Source organism: Lasioglossum baleicum, chromosome 11 (assembly GCF_051020765.1).
Source record: "Lasioglossum baleicum chromosome 11, iyLasBale1, whole genome shotgun sequence".
NCBI classification, from domain to species: domain Eukaryota; kingdom Metazoa; phylum Arthropoda; class Insecta; order Hymenoptera; family Halictidae; genus Lasioglossum; species Lasioglossum baleicum.
Genome location: NC_134939.1, coordinates 3823431 through 3844655, shown reverse-complemented (window position 1 = coordinate 3844655; position 21225 = coordinate 3823431). Strand labels below are relative to the sequence as shown.

Below are 21225 nucleotides of genomic sequence, written 5' to 3'. Positions count from 1 at the left end.
AGCGTGAACAGCAGTCAATTTTTCGCGTCAAAAATGTCGACTTTTGCTGCGGGAAGTTGTGTTGCATTATTTTGTTTTAAAAATGGGTGCCGCGGAAACGCATCGTTTGCTCGTGGATATTTACAGGGACGATGCTCTATCAAATACAAGTTGTAAAGAATGGTTTCGGCTGTTTAAAAACCATGATTTCGACGTAAGGGACAAAGATCGCGATGATGCGCCAAAAAATTCGAAGATACAGATTTGCGAGCATTACTTGATGAAAATCCACATTAAACACTTGAAGAACTACAACTACTACGTTTGAAGCGAGCATTACAAGAAAAACGACCGGAATGGGACAACAGGCGCGATAAGCTGATTCTGTTACATGGCAACGCTAGGCCGCATGTCGCAAAACCCGTCAAGAAATACTTAAAAGGAGTGAACTGGGAAATTTTGCCCCACCCGCCATATTCGCCGGACATTGCTCCTTCAGATTTCCACTTGTTCCGTTCCATGCAGTCGGCCCTATCTGGAGAGCAGTTCACTTCCTATTAAAGTATCCGAAATTGGTTCGATGAATGGATTGCATCGAAACAAACAGATTTTTTTCTTCGAGGAATTCGTTTATTACCGGAACGGTGGAAGAAGGTTCTAGCAGAGTTGGGCAAAAATTTAATCAACGATTGGCGAATAAATGTCTACTTCAATCGTATATCGCAATTAACAATTAATCTCCTAGTTTAGTCGTTAATTGCGGTTAACGATTAAATGCTTATTAAATGTTAATTGGTAATAACGATTAAATTACTACTTTAGTCGTTTGCGATTAACGATTACATTCCTTTCAATTATAATCGTCGATCGGATAATTGATTAATGATTAACTGCTGAAACTTCGAGATGAAATACGGAATCAAAAATGTATGAATACTGAAAAAAATGTAAACTGAGTTTTTGTTGACAGAATATGTATATTTCTGTCAATTCTCCATCTCCGCTCTCTGTCTCTATCTCCCTCCTTATTACTCCTTATATTTATGGATAGACCGTATGGCGATTAACTTCATCAATCGATTGAATCAGTCTCCGATTTTTCAATGATTTCTTCTTTTAATCAACGATTGACGATTAACTTCATCAATCGATTGAATCAATCGCCCATTTTTCAATGAATTTTACTTTTTTAATCGTACACATTGATCAATCAATCTTGATGAAAATTTTAATCGATTAATGCTCAACTCTGGGTTGTAGATGCCGATGGAGCATACTTTGAATGAATTTACTTTCAATTTGTATTTCTGAATAAAGAGCTTTTTTTCAACAAAAAAAGGCGGAAACTTATCCCATACCCAATACGTGCTCTAATAAAGATATTAATACAATCAATTCTTATAAAATCTTTTTTGTTATTTGAATAATTGCAAAATAATAAATCTGGAACCGGTCATCCTGACTGGTGGTGGTAGGTTTAGTGTCAATTGAGCAAATCTCTTTGCTGTTCGCCAATTTCTGCGACAAGAGTAAACAGAATGTTCAGTTTATAAAATAATCCGTAAGTTCATTATCTAAGGTCCGAGGATTGGTAACGAAGGATTCTGCGTCGCTGTCAATTCCCTCAGCACGGTGAAAAGGACACCGTCGTTATTAATGCTCTCTCCGCACTCTCTCTCTCTCTCTCTCTCTCTCTCTCGTCCTTTCTCTCTCTCCGTGTAGCTAACGATTATTTACCTCGAAATATTTATACCGTATCTCCATACATACCCATTATCGTGGGTGTATGATAAATGCCCGGTATGAAAAATCGATTTTATTGTCGGAACAGGCCTCGGCCACGGTGCAGCCCGTGCATTCCATCGGTGTCTGTCCATCCGTCCGTCCGTTTTCTCCTCATCGTGTGTCTCGTCTCCTCGCCGCGGTGGATATACATACATACACATGTGCTCGTCTCTGTGATGGTTGAAACCGTTCGTAACCGTTTCGAACGCGGCACGGGCTCGTTTCGACACACGGGGACTCTCTCTCTCTCTCTCTCTCTCTCTCTCCCCATATGTATATTCTTGTGCGTATGGTGGTCCATCGGTGATGGATACGCCTACTTTTGATATTTCGGTGATCAATAACGTTCCTCGGTGCCATTCGCGCCGAAGGAAGATCCATTATTCACCCGCAGTCGCCGGTGAATAAATAATTTACCACGTCATACCAGCACCATCAACGACTGACTTCGCGCCGCCTAACTCTGCCGATGATACGAGATATCTGTGTTCGTTAGTTGAACGTGTGCTGCAAGGATCGACGCCACCTCGCGATCATCTGCTTTGTAAATCACGTTGCTACCCTCTTTTTTACCTTTTCTCTCCCCTTTCTACCATTTCGTTCTCGATTCCCTGTCGTTCCTGGCAAATTCTACGTTCTAATAAGTACAGGGGCTCTTAGAGATCGTAGCTACGACACTGGAGATTGTGACAATGTCACGTGAATTTCGTACACACTGCCTGTTAGCTTTATTCAATTTTTAGAACTGTGGGTTCGCATAGAAGTTCGTAGAGCTTGTTTTAGTTAGACTGTATGTAATAAATATTTTTTTTTATTATTAATCGCGGAGTGAAAAATTTGGGAAAATTAGGCGATGTAGAGTAGAGGTGTAGCTATGTTTTGCTTTTTGTTTCGTTCAAATATCTTAAGGGGTTCGCGAGATACTTAATTGTAAAGTCAGGGGTAGTTTTCTCCCCCTTACGCGGCCTACGAAGGAAATGATTCAAGCTCGATTTCGTGATATTTTCAATTAACAAAAAATTGTTGAACAAGGTTCATGAACAATATTGTATTTGTTTGGTCTGTAAACAGCAGTGTCCGTTGTTTTATTAGAACTCTCCAGCAAACAATTGGGTGTTTTCAATATGAATAATTTGCTGGCAACTACGATTTCGACCGAACGGTTTCCGGCAGTGCCGTGCTCGCCGATAATGACGCCCGTGACAAATCAGCGTCGATTAATCTCCCTCGGACACGTACGTAACCGGTGGGGAACGTGCCCGTTTTGTTTATTAGGATCGGTAGACAACCGGGGCCGTTTACAAGGTGTAACTATGCGGCCAGGTGGTCGATCGTGGTCGAACTCGACCAATGGAAACCTTACGTCAGGAATGACCCCCAGCTGGGAATTCTTCTGGGTCTTCGTCTTGTTGGTTTTTTTATTTTCTCGCCTCCTACGGCGTTACCTCTTCATCTTCGGTCTTTTACACGGGCGCGCGGCCCGATGGGGCGGTGTTTCGGTGGTGCCACGGAGGATTCGGAGATAATTACACGATCGATATGCTAAATATCTCTCGCCTCAATCACGTAGATAAACGGGGGCGCATTGGTAAATTGGATTAGCAGCGAGATTATCGAACTCACCCCCTGGAACCATCCCCTCGACAATGTTTGCTTTTACGGGAACGTGTCTTTGGCCAATCCTGGGAAATTGATCTTCTTCCCTAGAATGCAATTTTTTATTGTTGCTGTTCATCGTTGTTTAAGGCGGTAGACTCGTTTCCAGAATTGCAAGCGTTCGGGATGCGCCTTTTCATTTCTCGATAATACAAAGATGGGATTCAATCTAGGCCGCGATCGCCCTCGAAAGTCCTATTTTTACGTTTGCGAAGCATAATTTGCTTAATTTAATTAAAAAATAGCTGTATGCGCAGTTCTATGCTTCCGAATAATGAAAATTATATAAATTGTAGTAAATATACGTACAGGGTGCGGGGCAAATTAGTCCCCACGATTTTTCAGCCCCTTCGGGTGGTCGGACAGAAAACTGTTTCGTACTAATGTTAATCAGTATTTAACCGACAAGAAATTGCAATTTTTTAAATTAAAAAGAAATCGATTTTCAACAAAAAAATCAAAGTAAACATTGAACTCACAAAAAACCAAATTTATACGGAGCCACATTGAAAACACAAATGTTAAACGTGTACATGTAATTAATTAATAATTAAATTAAATTTTCGTTCTGCTCTTTTTTTTGTTTTTGCTCATTTGTTTACCTCCAAATGCGAGGCGTTGCTATTACGTACCGTCGAAATATTTCAAATATTCTGGCAATTGATTCATGGCGATATTATCTTTCAAGGACATCTGAAAGTCATTGTATAGCAGGTCGTTGAATTCGTTTTGACGTCGCCTACAATATTATGAAGTTAAACATACCCAGTTCCATTAAAAGATATGACAGCGACTTTAATTTTTTGTTAAATGTCGATCTTTTTTTAAACTTAAAATATTGCAATTTCTTGCCGGTTAAATACTGATTAACTTTGGTGAGAAACATTTTTCTGTCCGACCATCCGGAGGGGCTGAAAAATCGTGGGGACTAATTTGCGTCGCACCCTGTATACACATAATTATAGTAAAAATAGGACATTTGAACAGAGCTGCGGAGTCGGTAGATAAAATTCTTAAATCCGACTCCGACTCCAACTCCAACTCCTCATTCTTTTTACCTCTAACTCCAAATCCGAATCCGACTCCGACGCCGATTTCGACTCCGACTCCGACTCCACTCTCCAAATTGAAAAATATGTACTCAAAATAATTAAGAGTTGTAATAAAACTGAATAAATAGTTGAAATATTGTATTAAAGTCTAAGAATATGGAACAGATAACTCTGATACAACTCAACACTACTGTTACTTTCTCACTTTCAGGAAATAGTTAGAAAAAATACTGCCACTCTCTATAACTTTAACTGTTTCTCCTCTACATAGTGTCGAGGTATACAATACACACATATACAATACATATTAGCAATTTATTTATGTATACATAAATCTATTAATGATTTATAAACAAAAGAGCCAGAGTTGGAGTCGGAGTCGATATATTTTTTTTCGACTCTGACTCCGACTCCGGGAGTCGATATACTATAGCTTTTTCTTACTCCGGCTCCGACTCCATGATCAGCAATTACTCCCAAACTCCGATTCCGACTCCACGATTCCGATTCCGAAGCCCTGCTTTTGAGGATGATCGAGACCTAGATTGATCTTTTATCTAGCGCTTTTCACTACTGAAACACCCCATCTTTGCATTATCGGGAAATGAGAAAGCGCATCCAGCACCCTTGCAACTCGGGAAAAACGTTTTATTTATTTATTTATTTATAGTTTATATCTATGTGGTCGCATTAACAGCTAGGTCACTAGCGACACCACATGGTTCACATCAAATATATCTTACATGTTATTTGTGGAGAGGGGTTACGGTTAATGTTTACATTGTGGTGGGGAACAGCAAAAAGAAGAAAAAATTTATAACAGTTTCTTGTATATCGATAGATTTAAAAAAGAGGATGACGTTTCCAATGTTGTCTTCGTCAAGATTTGTCTTGAGGTCATTCTCGTTGGAAAATCTGGATCGTTGTGTAGAGAATTTAGGACATTCACGTAGGATATGTTGTATATTGTTGGTTACGGCGTATGTTGTGCACTCTGGTGGGTTTTGTTTGGTTATCAGGAATTCGTGGGTGTATCTTCGGGAAAAACGTGTCTACCCCTTAAATGTTGCTTTTTTAACTCTCAGTAAAAGTTGGCGAAGAAATGGAACGCTAGTGTGCCGGAACGAACACGCAACATGAAAAATACGCGGGCAGTATGGTTACTCGGTACGAAACGGACTCGTGAAAAATGGCTGGTGAGTTTTATCGTGTGGCACGTTCACCGACAGTGGTTTTCGCGTTTCCACAGGCGCAGGCCGCGGCTCTGCGTAGAACGCTTATTCGCATATGTATACGGCGAATATAATAAATAACAATACGAGGCTGCCTACAGGTACCAGGGGCCCCGCATAGCTTTCACCCTATACCTGAACCGCCGCGGCGCGTCATTAAAATTATTTATGGGGAAATAAGAATCCGAAGCCTTTAAGTCCACCTCCGAGGTTTGCAGGGATAACCCAGCGCCGTCCACTCAGTATCTCTTATCCTCGATCCCCTTTAGTCCGAAACCGTCTGTCCGGGCTTATGGGTTAGTAGATTAAACTCACGCTCCTCGCATGTTCCACTGCATAAGTTTGCACGCGATTTATCCGGAGCCCGTAACACACCGTGGACCGTCCACCGTCGATATTACAATACTATTTCTCAGACACATTTTCTATGGGAAATGGACAGTGTACACGATGGACAATAATTGTGAATTTCCCCAAAAACTCTTCAACCCTCTTGCTGTCAAAACGAGACTGTATAATCTGACAATTAGATCGGATTCTATAAATTGTACAAATTTACATAAATATAAACTAATAATGTTATAGATTTTAAATACATTTTTACATAATATATATGGATTGACAATGTACACGGTGGACAGTGATTATGAATCTTTTTTCCACGATTGATTTTGGCAAAATTAAAATTCACTCGAACATCCCAAGAGAAATGTAATTCTTGTCAAGTCTCCACCGTCCGGAGGACCGACAAACAAAAATAAAATCCTCAGACGTCCCACCACCGGACCAATAAAAAAATCCACCCCTTACAGTGTCGACGAACCGAGGTCTCGAGCGGAGGACAGAAAACGTCGAGGGTATCCGCGGGATTCCATATTTCCAAAACGAAGTTCCAAACTCCGGGAACATCTCATTGAAAGCTATCGGGACGTGTTGTACAATTACGCCGGGGCTATCTCCGTCTAGGGAGAAAGATCTTCGAGAATGATCCTGGTGTGAGTGGCGACCAATCGAGGAAGAGTGGCGCTGTCAGAGGAGAGGGGTTGATGATCGCGCGCGCGCTGTGTATCGCGTGGCACCGCCACATTCGTTCGAATAGGCGGGGCTGAAACAGCCCAATGGGGTGCAACATGATCCTAGCCCAGCCCTGAAACGTTTCGGTCACGCCCACCGGTTCGACCAAGCACTCGGCTTCGCGTTCTTCGTGGATTGTGTCCGTGAGTGTACCCCGCTCGGGAATTACGTTATTATACTGTCGAGCGCACCGAGTCTCGAGCCATGCTGCGCTCCTCGGGCGTAGCTATCGCTTGCTCGCAAGCCCCGTGAATCCGTTTATCTTCCGCGCGGTTCGACGCGATGCGTTTGGGATTCCGGATTACGCTCCTGTGATCGATACTGCGAGGGATATCGCTGGCCGACCGAAGTATCGTACTTGCATCCCCTGAAATCATGAAGGTAAGTGCACACCCCCTTAAACTCCTGTCCCGAGTCTCGATTTTATGGTGGAGGCTGTTGACGATCGTGTGGACGGAGAGTTGTACCGTGAGAATGGGTTAGAACACAATTGTTAGTATTGTTTTCTGGCTATCAGTCTCACCTGATAGGTATTTAGAGTGAACTGTGATTTAACAACCCCCTGAGGTTGCAGTCCCCAGTATCGGGCTTTGGAGCTTCTTGCAGATTGAGAGGATGACAAGTTAGTTTGTGGAAATAAATGGTCCTGCAATTCTTGGTAATACTACTAAGCTGACAATCTGTCCAGGTCTCTGATAGGGTCTAGTGTAGAGTGTAGATTATAATTCACCACCCCCTGAAATTGCAGCCCCGAGTCTTATGCGTTAGATTATATTAATACTGAATCGAGTGAGTAATTATTTCCCAGCTCCGAGGATTTTATTCAGTTCGAGCTTCATTCGCTCCTTCGGGAATTTATTCAACCATCCCAGAGGTGCACGGTACAACAGGAGTCACAGTTGATCACCGTAGAAAACCCTTAGGGAAGTCTCGGATGAGTCTGAACATTCGCGACTCATTGCTTACAAATCTTTAGATAAGCAACGAACGATGATGAATAGTTAGAAATATGCGATGTCATCCCCGTAATGTCCATAGCGAGCCATAAAACTTCGGTATTCTAATTTTCTCGACGGTTGCATGACCGAGACACACTTCCAAAGATTGGATTAGAAACTTGTCTAAATGCCTCTGCAAGATTATAGACTTGCTGAAAGATTATCTTAGCTTTCCAAGCCTTCCACAGACATTAGCTGCTAGCAGAACTTAGCTACCGGAGATTCGGAAAACATGTTAAAGATGAACAAAATATTCCAATTAACTCGGATTGGCCTATACACGATGATCAAATTAAAAAATTAGAATCCTACCGCCACATCCTTCGACTACCAAGCAGAAGAGCCAACGCACGTCCTATCTCTGCGAGTTCCTCAAGAAGTAAGATCCCTAGATCCGTCTCGACCAGGCTTGATGAGGTTGATGAGCGTTGGTGGACAGCTCGCGTCTCCCTGCCGCGATACCGCTCTGCAAAAATAAAAAGGAAACAGTGTGAACGGATGGGAATCCTCGATGCAAAACGGATAAAACGAGAGTGAGACGCCCTCGATGCATTATAAGGCGCGGTCGTTGGGATATGGCTTCGCGAAATAGGGGTGGCGGATTACGCTCGATCGCTATGTGCGATTGTCTTGTCGGGATGTCGATCGTGTGTCCTTTCGACTGACCCTCTGTATGCTAAATATCCTCGAATACCGGTATACATGCGTGCTTCTCTGCGTTGTCACCGGCGCTTTGATGGTCATCGCTGCGGCAATCTTAATGTCCATCTCGCAATCGGACTCCAATCTTTAATTATCCTGATTATTCGAGGATTCGATTGCGAAGAAATCCGTTCGCGAAAGTTGCACAAGATGACGAGAAAAATAAATTTGCAACGTAGAATGTTCTACATATTGCTGTATAAAGTTTTTCTGTTAAGTTGCATTACTTTTTGGAGCCGTTCGAATTTGTTTTCGTGCCTTTTTTCTTGTGTAAATACGTAAATTCTACGCTCTAAAGCTCAATTAATGCACAAACTCAAGTTTTCCGAAATTGTGACATTCGCGAAAGTTGCAAAAAATGACGAAAACAATAAATTTGCAAGGTAGAATGTTCTACATATGTATACTTTCACTTTCGAGATATTGCAGTTTAAAGTTTTCCTGTGTTAACACATTACCGACCGGTGATTATTGCATAATTTTGAAAAATCTATGGTACATGGCTAAACACTTTTTAATGGAACCTTCAATAGCAATAGCAATTTTCATTGTGAACTAACAAATCACCCTCAATAACGTCATCTAATAGTTTCATTTAAGATTGCAATGTAAAAGAAAATTTCTATGCTTTTTTTTGGTACAACATAATTATTGAAAATCCTATTAATAGGCTTCCGGTAGGTAAAGTATTAAATTGCATTACTTTTTGGAGCCGTTCGAATATGTTTCCGTGCCTTTCTTCTGGTGAATACGTAAATTCTACGCTCTACACCTCAATTAACCCCTTGCCCTACAATATCGTGTCAGACTCGCGATGAAGATTTCGCACAGGTTCTAACGAATGTATAGAGTTATTAATTGCCTTTAAATCGAGACGAAATTCTATTTTGATTTTGTTAATGTATCCTTATTGGAGAACATGTAGGCATACAACAGATATAAATTTTTTTCTTCTTTAGGAAACTACGAACTACAAAAAAAGTTGTAACCATTGAAACCGTAAAATACATCGTAGGGCAAAGGGTTAATGCATAAACTCAAGTTTTCCGAAATTGTGACGTTCACGAAAGTTGCACAAAATGACGAAAACAATAAATTTGCAAGGTAGAATGTTCTACGTATACTTTCACTTTCGAGATATTGCAGTTTAAAGTACTTCTGTTAAATTACATTAGTGTGGATTTATAGTGGAGCAGCGAGGTGAGCTGTGCGGTGAAAATAAAGAAAAACAATGAAAATACATATGTATCATACTTTTTCATTAGTATGTGTCGAAATGTTGTCACGCATGTTGGTTTGTTTTCACCGCGCCGCTATCATCGATATGCTCGCAGCTCCACTATAAATCCACCCTTACTTTTTGGAGTCCCTCGTATTTGTTTTTGTGAGTTTTTTTAATTAATGCGTAAAATTAATTTTTTAAAATTGACATATGCGGCGTTTATCCTTGCAGCCACATAAATAATCTCACCATTTTTAGCTCGTGTTTACTCCCTTGTCTTCCGAACACCGAGTCCTCCTTGAGCGCCAATGGAAGAACCGGCGAGAAATGTTTACGACTAATTAGCAAGGGCAGTTTGCGACGCTCTGGGGCAGTATTTTCCCCAATCAAGGGTCCGATTCACTTGAACAGGTCGGCGGCTTCAACCACGCGAATCTCTCGGCCTCTCTCTCTTTCTCTGTGCGTTCGGTCCTCGTTCTCTAAAAACGGAGTCATATAACTCCGGATCAGGCTGATGCGGCATTTTGCGCCTTACGTCGACAATTTACTGGACCACACACGCACCGGACACCAACCAGAAGGCTGTTTTCTACACCGGAGCCCTTTCCGCGTGGGCCGCCGTGCACAGTGGCCCGTCCCGATTTTGATCGTACAGCTATTTACGATTTCTGCTGCTGTCTTTGCGTAGGTATATCTCACGGATATCCTTGTCGTCCTCGCCGCTGAATCCCTGTAACATCCTCAACGTAATTCCTTATATTGTACCTCGGGCTGTTGCACGGGAACTTACGGATTTCGCGGGGCTGATGCATCGGTACTTCGCGACGCGATTTCATGAATGAAAATCATCGACCATTGTCAGCTACGCTACCTTAAATCGTAGTGCGAAGACTCCAGTTTATGAATATCCATTTGTTTCCTCGATTACGCTCACTGGAAGTCCTCAAGTTTTACCCTGGCCTGAGTTAGGGGACGTTTTGCTGGCTGAAGCTACCTGTTTAATAGCGCTGCTTTGTTCTGGACGTTTTCCTGTGGAGGTTATGGTTGTACGCTTGAAGTGCACTTCATTGGGAATTAATTTTTGCCAGTGCCATTCTCTTATCTAGCTACCATCAGTTCTAGCGACTCTGAATATTTTTAAAAAATTATTCTATAATGTTTAAAATTCGTCTACGATTATACTGCTGGTTTCGCAACGTGATTTAATTGTGTAAAATGTTAGACGCCCATTCCACAGTCCCCAACAGAGCTGGAGAGGTTTGTCGGAGCGTCCAAGGCGGACGTCATCGGACGTCTCGCCGATCCCATAGATCGTAACTCCGGATGATCCGTTTTACGCAAGATACGAGCAAGATCCGCGTGCCCTTTCACATCATTAATCTTCACTGATCTCTCGGAATCTCCGCGTTAATTCTGCTTTATCGATCTCCGTTCATTTCACTCGCAGCGAACTACCGTTTCCGAGTCACTTTCCATATTTATCGGTCGCTCGCGATGCTTTATAAAATAGCTACACAACGATCATCGAGTAACTTTTTATTCGAGTATAGCATAGAAGGCTACTAATCCGATCGTGGAAATTTTCCCGAGTTGACGCATGGATGAATAATAACGAATGTGGTCGCAAAAATTATTCTTTTATTGATTGACGAGAGGAACAGATAGTGTTCCACTATCTGTGCAAATATTTGATTCAGATAGAGAAGATAGATTTTGATAGGGGGTCCAATGTGTGTCTGAGCAAATATTTCTTCTAAGCAAAGCACTGTGCTAAATCTGTAGCCACTGGAAAATTTTATGAACGTACAACAGTGTCAATTGAATTCTATTAACCCCTTGCCGTATTTTGACGAGCCAGACTCGCGGTGGAGGGTATTAACAATGTCTAACAAATGTGAATGTTACGCGTTCTATTTTAGATGAAATAAAATTTGATTCATTTGTAATCAATATTTAAGCATTAAAATAAATGTAGCCATACAAAAAATATGAATTTTCCTTTCCCTTCTACGACATTTTTGTGCATGAGAACGTTTTAATCACTATAACTGTAAAGAAAAACGTACGGCAAGGGTTAATGATTCTAAAATAAATTGCTTCGAATAAACGCGTAAAAAATTGTATATATTGTCGATAACAGTATTGTTATTAACATTAAACCTACCGAGCCTTAAAAGTAACTGGTACGTACGTGTTCCCTTATAAAAATGACAAAATTAATTTTATTTAGACATTGTGCGGCCCTTATTGTGATACGTGCTCTACTAAAAATATACAATTATTCCTTATGAAATCATTTTTATTACAACGCTTATATTAACTTGCCGTGTTGTCGTATGCGTAAAATCTTGTAATCGAATTTTAAACCTCTTCCCATAGTCCAATCTTGCTGTTTTGTATACACATCTGCTTTCGATGACACAATAAAAGTAGAAAATAAAATATATAAAAAGTAACACGCTTATATTAAAATACATTAAAAAGGAGAAAATAATTTTTTTCCTGGTTCTCCATAAAATACTGAATCCAGTTAAATGATTAATAATATTTTTCCCCAAAATTTTAAGCAATTAGTTGAAAATTTCTTCTGTTATAAAATTAGTGTCGGAATAGATAGACAAATTTAATATAAATTTAAATCAAATCATGACATTGGTGACTATAAAAATAAAAGTGTAGAGCGCTGAACTATACATATGTATACATATATTGACGTAATCTTCGTAATCCACGCTTTTATTCGTACAGTCACTATGTCATGATTTTATTTAAATTTATGACTAGAATGCGGATTTTATGCATCTATGACAAAAATGAGTAGGTGTAATTTAAAATAGCAAAAATATTACGAAAATTTAAACATACCATTATACAATTGATTTCAACCTACTAAATATTATAAGGAAGAAAGTAAATTTCTATTTCACTCCAGTTTGTTGCAATTCAGGTAAGAAATGTAAGAATCCGCAGTCTATTTATGACTATTTTAAGAAATTTTGACCTAATTGCTTAAAATTTTGGGAAAAAACATTATTAATCATTTAACTGGATTCGGTATTTTATGGAGAACCAGGAAAAAAGTTATTTTCTCCTTTTTAGTGCACTGTAATATAAGCGTGGTTTTCAAACAGTTTTTTTCTTTATTATTTCAATAATTGTAAAATAAAAAATCTGGAACCGGTCCCTTTGGCCGTTCGTGGTAGGTTTAGTGCTAAATTGCATGGGATCATGGTTCACCGTAACTGGGCAAGGTCCGCATGGTTAATCAGTGGTTCAAGTATTCATCGACATCGGCCGACATATAAACTAATAAATTCCTCTAACGAGAACTTGTGAATACAGATAAGTCTTCTGTTGGACGGTGACCTTCTCGAATCGCGGGAGCCCCCTGTACAAAGTGTTCGTTTCTAATTGGCTCGCGTGTTTGTTTCCTAGCTGAAACGGATTTACGCCTCGTGTTCGTGGAATACAGAGAATCCTCGCGGGGGAAAGTAGCAGCCCCGCGCAAACTAGCTACGTGTAAACCATGGAGAATCGATGTGGCATTAAACAAACTGGGACGTTGCAGCGATGTTTCAACTTTATTCGATCGGCGTCGCGAACTCCTTCCTCCGAACCTGCAGAATCGTTTTCAATCGGTTCGGACATTTTTACTTTAACGCTGAACCAACGAAGTTTTACAAGTAGCCGGTACACATTGCCTTATAAAAATGACAAGATTAAATTTATTATAATATTACAATATCGACTGTAACTAAATGAATTTATTTAATGATTAACCACGAAAACATCTTTACAATTTCAATAATTGTGGAATAAAAAATCTGGAGCCGGTCATTTGAAGAATACGAGTGTTATCAGGGATCGTTAAGTATGAAACTTGTCAAATAAAACACAAATTTCAATTACATTTGTCAAGTTTTATACTTTGCGACCTGACAACTGAATAATTTGTTGATTTTCGTCACAGCGGTGTTTTGCGAATAACACTGTATAATCGACTATCCGACCAATGTTAACGTCGCTCGGGTGATTCATCAGTGTAATCCTCAGCAGCTAGTAAATTTATCAATCTATCAGCGACTACATCGATTTCCACTAGCCGAACGTCTATTAAGCGTGTCAAATATCGACAAGATATAGCCGTGTCGTTAATTAACCTCGCGCCTCCACCCTCATCAATTCGAGTCCCTAATCTAGCCAGGAATATGCAAGATCGTGATCAGGACTATGAACTTTAGGCTTTCGCGTAACACTTAAGTCGCTCAGCTTGATCACGTGCGACGGCCAGGCGACCTCGTTCGCTATAATTATACTCTAATTATATTCTATGCTTGATTATTTAATTCGTTTCGGAATTTTCGTCTTCAACTAATTCTGAAGGCGGTAGACTCGTTTCCGGCATTGCAAGGGTGCGGGATTCGCGTTCTCACTTCTCGATATAACAAAAATGGGGGTTTGCAGTAGTCAGAAACGCTAGATAAAAGATCGATCTAGGGCGCCATCGCCCTCAAAAGTCCTGTTTTTTCGTTTACGAGGCGTAATTTGCATTATTCGGTAGCATGTAGCTATGAAAATATAAGGTTGAAAAGAATTTTTGGCCCTTTGTTTTAATTGCAATTTTATACCAATAAATATTTACCTTCATTTAACGAGTGATATGTCATTTTAAAGCTTGTTTACGCTCTATTTAATTATGCTTTTGATATTTCATTTTATTCAAATTTTTATTAAATCATTTGGCTGTCGTTGCCAGCGAGAAACTTCTGATACCAGCGCTGCACTGTGCATTCGTTGACACTTCCTTCGCCCCATACTTCGTTGATATTCCTTCGTTTAAACTCGTAGAAACTTCCAAGTTTGAACTCGTAGAAAAAAATAAGGCGAAAATCGCGTTTTGACATCCTGAAATAAAAGCCAAATAATTTAACAAAAATTGAATAAAATTAAATATCAAAAGCATAATTAAATAGAGCGTAAAGCAAGCTTTAAAATGACATATAACTCATTAAATTAAGGTAAATATTTATTGGTATAAAATTGCAATTAAAACGAAGGAACAAAAATCCAGCATTTTTTTCTTTACAACCTAATAGCTACATGCGCAGTTGTATGCTTCCGAATAATGCAAATTACGCATTGTAAACGGAAAAATAGGACTTTTGAGGGCGATGGCGCCCTAAATCGATCTTTTATCCAGCGTTTTTGGCTACTGAAAACCCCCATTTTTGTAATATCGAGAAATGAGAACGCGAAACCCGCACCCTTGCAATCCTGGAAAAAAGAGTCTACTCCCTAACTGAAAATTCTACGGACTCGGTAGTCCAAGTATTATAACTTCGTCGAACAATCCGGGATCCGATAAACAAGCAAAGACAATCCTACAGGCCGGCTCAAAGCGAGAAATCGAGAGGGGCATGAGAGTCTTCGAGATTCTCGATGCCAAAGAAAGAAACAAAAAAGAGAAGGAGGCGAGGAACATCTCCAGGAAGAGTGGAGTCAAGACTTCCTGGTGCGAACAAGAACGAGACTCGTTCCCTTCTACCCGAGGGGCCTTTCGTTCGTTTTCTTTCGCGTTTTCGGGACCCAGGTGACAAGTTGACAAAGTGGCCCGCTACAGGCATCCCTCTTTCGCTCGCCCTTTCAGCCGATCCTCCACCACTCTCTCGAGAAAGAGGGGCGGAGAGAGAGAGAGAGAGAGAGAGAGAGGGAGAGGGAGAGGATGCTACGGGAAAATAATGCTCGTCTGGTTTTTGTGTGTTTCGAGCGGCTTTTCGAGTGGCACCGAACAGAAAAAGGGCACGAGCCTCTCTTCACGCCTTCGTAGAAAAATCTTTTACCCCCCCGTTCCCCCCATCCGTTGGGTCACCGCTGCTGGAGGCTGCCTATAAAGAAGAAACGATCCCCCGTCGACACAATGGACAGTCCTGCTCCGTTCAAGGAGCCGACTAGCCACTCGAAATCCATTTAAATCGCCATCCGATTTCTGGTTTCGCGACACCATTGTCGATCGCTCAACTAATGCGCTGAATGGCTTCGGACGGATTCGACTCGCTATTAGCTACACTATAACTGTCCGCTACAATGATGCTGCACCGTGCAAGGCTGCCGCAGAATCCGGAAAGACGTAAATCTAATTAGAATTCAAAGAGAGTGCTCGATTTATTAGCGTTCGGGAATTATTCAATGGATAAGGTGGTTTGTTGGGTGCTCGATCGCTCTTCGGACTCCGCCATTTTTCATAAACTGCACTATAATGAATAGACAGCGGATTTTATGACTAGACTGCGGATCTTTATACATTTATGGCTTCAAAAAATTTTCGAGAAAAATGCTATAAAATAAAATTCCACAGAATTTAATGCGAGATTTCTAGTTATTTCGGATGTACAAAAACTACTACCACTGAAATAAGATTTTACATGAGACCATGTTCTTAAAATTTGCCTACAAAAATTGAAAATTGCATGGACATCCGCAGTCTACTTACGACAAAAATGAGTACACATGTACATTATTTTCAACCGATTACACAGAAAGAAAATAAATTTCTATTTCACGCCGGTTTAGTGCAAATTTAAAACTTTTTATTTTGCATAAAGATCCGCTCTAATAATAAAGTACAAAATAAGTTAACTCCATTACCGAGAACGTGTATTAAAATCCTCGGACATGTCCAGGAAACCAGTTACGCATATTTCAACATTAAAAACAAATCAATCCACCGGGACTAATAATTAAGATTCCTGAGGGATCAAGGATGCGTGCGTCCTCCCCATCGTCACACGAAATCGCAGATCGAAGGAGCCCTGGATCTAGATAATAAATTGATTCAGCTGATAGCGGAAACCCGTCACATTAACATATGTTTGCATTTTATTAATAGAGTGCCAGAAGTGTGGCTCTCGATTCGTTTTGCTTCCACGGGGCTATCGCGATATATTATCTCGTATCTTCGTCTTTCCCGCGGGAATTCACGGAATACGCAGTTTGTCATCGAACGCGGCGACGTTTCTTCGCGTTCCTCGTCCCTTCTACCCGGAATAAAATCGTTCCCCCAATTAGCATAACCACCGCGCTCGACTATAGCGAGTATGCGAGTATAAGAACCACAGGGCGAAGGTGTATCGTTCCCATTATTATTCCGGGACCGTCGAGAAAAGGGTTCGTGATCAAAAAGACGGACTCGATCGGTCGTTTGCATTTCGCACCCCTCTAGTGTCCCACCAAAAAATCGCATACTCCAGAAACACCGTGATCACGTTCCTCTTTTACCCGGTCTCATTGATCACTGCGGATATTTTATCGCGGAAATTAGTCGATCCAGAGAACGGTGGAAACGTTTAAAGAATTTAAAAATATTGTTGCGTTACTTTCAATTCATAAAAATTAGCAGGACGAGGGATGAAAATAAAATTCTATCTATTACGGGAAACAGTGTCACGAGTCAGGTCCAATTTTCAAAAATTAGCTTCTCGTCAGGCTGCAGAGTAAGTAATTGTATTACTTTTAATTCGTGAAAATTAGCAGGTCGTGAAATGAAAATAAAATTCTGTCTGTGACGTAAAACAGTTTTGGTAAAATCAATGTTAGGTCTAATTTGCCAAAAATTAGCTTTCCGTCAAATTAAAGAATAAGTAATTGTATTACTCTTAATTCATAAAAATTAGCAGGACGAGAGGTGAAAATAAAATACTATCTATCATGGAAAACAGTGTCACGAGTCAGGTCCAATTTTCAAAAATTAGCTTCTCGTCAGGCTGCAGAGTAAGTAATTGTATTACTTTTAATTCGTGAAAATTAGCAGGTCGTGGAGTGAAAATAAAATTCTATCTATGTATAACGTAAAACAGTTTTGATAAAATCAGTGTCAGGTCCAATTTGCCAAAAATTAGCTCCTCGTCAGGTTACAGAATAAGTAATTGTATTACTTCTAATTTATAAAAATTAGCAGGATGTGGGGTTAAAATAAAAGTCTGTATATTACGCAAAACAGTGTCAGGTTCAATTTGCCAAAAATTAGCTTTTCATCAGATTAAAGAATAAGTAATTGTATTACTTTAAATTTATAAAAATTAGCAGGACGAGGGGTGAAAATAAAATTCTATCTATTACGGAAAACAGTGTCACGAGTCAGGTCCAATTTGACAAAAATTAGCTTCTCATCAGCAGCCTGAGAATGAATAATTGTATTACTTTTAATTCATAAAAATTAGCAGGATGTGAGGTTAAAATAAAATTCTGTACATTACGCAAAACAGTTTTGGTAAAAACAGTGTCAGGTCCAATTTGCCAAAAATTATTTTCTCGTCAGGTTGCAGCCTCAAGGGCAAGGTACGGGTCTCGAGGATCCTTGAAGCCGTCGTTGGCATTGTAGGTAGCATTATCGTTATTACCAGTGGTGGCTGGGACCCCATAGGCATCATAGACGAAAAAGAAGTATCGGTTTCAATGGGACACCGTGTCGCGGACCGGAAAGTGACACGGAGCCGGCGCGAGAACACCGCACCATAGGAAAAGGGCTCGCCAGTATCCCCATAGGACCTCCCGTCGACAGGCTTTCAAAGTTTGAAAGTCATACCCGGGGTGGTGGCTGTCCGTCGACAAGCGGACCGAAATCGAAACCACTCGAGAACCCAAGAATGGGGCCTCATGGCCGTCTTGAATAGAGGCGTGTACAAACCCCGTGTACACCAGTCCTCTCTCTATGGGTTTTGCGTCCTCTCTCCGCGGACCGTTCACCGATCCACCTTTGTGTAAATAAGGCAATAAGGCGGACGAACAGCCGGGGTTATTCTCCGGCTAAAGTCCGCAGATCGGATTATGACTCTCGAGTGGCCGAGACAGGATCGATTCTGACGCCAAATATTTTTCAATGGAGCAGCACACTCCAAAATTCTCGGTTTTAACCGGATTCGGCTGAACTTTCATCCAGGGGGCCAAACATTTTCAACTTTTCCGAGTGTAATATTATGCAATTTGTTGAAAAACTGATAAAACTTCAAGGGTGCAAAAGATGGGGATTTTCAGTAGCCAAAAGCGCTAGATGAAAGATCAATCTATCTAGACCTCTGTCTTCCTGAAAAGTTCTACTTTTACTTTCACGAGGCGTAATTGGTATTATTCGGCAGCACGCAGCTATCACAAAGCTTTTATCCCAATCGAGATGGAATAAGTTTTTCCTTTACTTTGTTCCGAGATATAATAAGGGAAGGAATTGAAAATTGGTAGAAAGAGTTAAAGCGGCATTGATGTTCCAATAATGGCAGACAAGTTCGTGGAAAAAAGAGTTTTCCAGGATACAGAAAGTGGCCGAACGGTTCCTGCGACAGTGTCATAGGCCGGGTTTCTATTCTCGCCTATCATTCTCATAATAAACTCCGAAAATCACGCCTCTGACAGGCCGTGCGACCGCAGCCCGCAACCGTAGAGGAGTCAGGGGGTCCCAGTACAAATGGGAGGGTACATCGTTCACCATAACTCACGGGGCTGGTCCTATGACGAGGTCTCTGAATTTCTCTCTCTCTCTCCCTCTATTCGTGATAGTCAATACAGTGACCTTACGACAGACACACACATACACGAACGTTAAGTGTTAGGTGTAGGTATAGACGCGGTACCTACGGCTTGCAGGTATTACGTTACAATGCCATTATGTAACTCCCGTGCGCCACCATTGTGTGCGGCTCCCCGTGACGTATGGTTAACCACCAACCATAACCAACCAAATGTTCGCACATCCTAACCATACACCAGTCCCGTGTTGCGCCGATGCGATCGCATCGTCGCTCGTGATGTCCTAAGCTGCTCGATACTGACGATCTTATGGCAGATGGGGGATGCTCCGGGGTGTGTAATTAATAAACTGGCAATTATAGGGCTGTACGGGTTGATTTTCCAATATTAAAACTTGATCCGTGCCCTTGGAAGCGACACGCGGTAAAATGCACGTCATTTTCTGAGTTAGCGGATCGCCAAGGATTGTATTTATATTAGGTGTGCAAATAAGTTCCTTCCCCCTTTTTTCTACGATCACATAACTTCTGACTGAATTCGAATTACTTAACGATTTTGGTGCCATCTGAAAGAGCGTTCTTCTAGTTTTAAGCAGAATCGTTATGAGTGCTCTAAGAGTTTCCAGTCCTATCCAACAATATCGAGCAATATGCGATCGCATCGTCGCTCGTGATGTCCTAAGCTGCTCGATACTGACGATCTTATGGCAGATGGGGGTTGCTCCGGGGTGTGTAATTAATAAACTGGCAATTATAGGGCTGTACGGGTGGATTTTCCAATATTAAAACTTGATCCGTGCCCTTGGAAACGGCACGCGGTAAAATGCACGTCATTTTCTGAATTAGCGGATCGCCAAGGATTGTATTTATATTAGGTGTGCAAATAAGTTCCTTCCCCCTTTTTTCTACGATCATAACTTCTGACTGAATTCGAATTACTTTCCGATTTTGGTGCCATCTGAAAGAGCGTTCTTCTAGTTTTAAGCAGAATCGTTATGAGCGCTATAAGAGTTTCCAGTCCTATCCAACAATATCAAGCAATATGGCGTGCGAGAAGCATCATTTGCGGCACTGCTTACTCTTTGCATTCCAGCTTAGGAAATCAGCTGTAAAGCTACAGAAATGGTTTGTGCGTCACTGGGTGAGAACGCTGTATCTTACAGAACATGCAAAAACTGGTATAAAAGATTTAAAGCCGAAAATTGTAATTTGGAAGACGGCGATCGTTCAGGTGCACCGAGAAAGTCCAAATTGCTCAACGAAAATCCGACCCAGACGCAAGAAGAATTGGCAGAAAGATTGGGAGTCACCACGCAAACAGTATCTATCCGACTGAAACAATTGGGTAAGATTCAGAAGTTAGGACAATGGGTCCCACATGAATTAAGCGAAATGAATAAGAAACACAGACTCGAGGAAAGGGAAAGTTTTCACTGTTTTCAGTCACCAGACAAGATTTTATTAGATTTTGTGTATGAAAATCTTGAATTTGGAAAAAAAGGGAAAGAACTTACTTGCACACGTAATAAATATTCACGGTAAAATTGCAATATGTAAAGTTTCTCTATGCTCACAAACATTCTACTCTCAAGGATTCTATTCTGAAATTACCGTACAGTTAGCGGTAGAATCGCGAGTTTGGAATAGTCCACGTGTTCCATCGAGATTTATACTATCCGAGTGAGTCCTATTGCAAAATATCGCTCGTTAATCTCCGATCTTCGGGTCCTTTCTTCCGTCGTAATAAATCCGCCGCTAAAATATCGCCGTGGTACACACAGAGAGACCCGCGCACACCCACATTATTATACTATGTATAGAAGTTGGTCCAGGAGAGAGTTATAGGTGACAATAACGGAGTCCGGTTGCATGCGGGGCGGGATCATAAAACGACGGATTAGACTGCTTTCGGCTATTAGTCTAATATATGCGCGTCTGCGGATATCAAAAAGCGAAAACGTTCAAACGCTCCGCCGTGCACTTTTAAGAATCATCCTCCATCTTGTTCGG

At 40.9% G+C, this 21225-nt stretch overlaps 1 protein-coding gene across 4 annotated transcripts in view; it reads left to right on the top strand.

Annotated features, from left to right (window-relative positions):
- Positions 1-6893: 6893 nt before the first annotated feature.
- Positions 6894-21225, top strand: part of Awh (LIM/homeobox protein arrowhead) — a 37708-nt gene continuing 23376 nt past the window's right edge. For 2 of the 4 annotated variants that reach the window (XM_076433091.1, XM_076433088.1), the window contains exon 1: positions 6896-7159. In XM_076433091.1, coding sequence (XP_076289206.1) covers positions 7154-7159 — 6 coding nt within the window. In that variant the 5' untranslated portion in view covers positions 6896-7153. Of the gene's footprint in view, positions 7160-21225 lie in introns of all 4 variants that reach the window. The other 2 variants (XM_076433089.1, XM_076433090.1) reach the window with 2 other exon arrangements.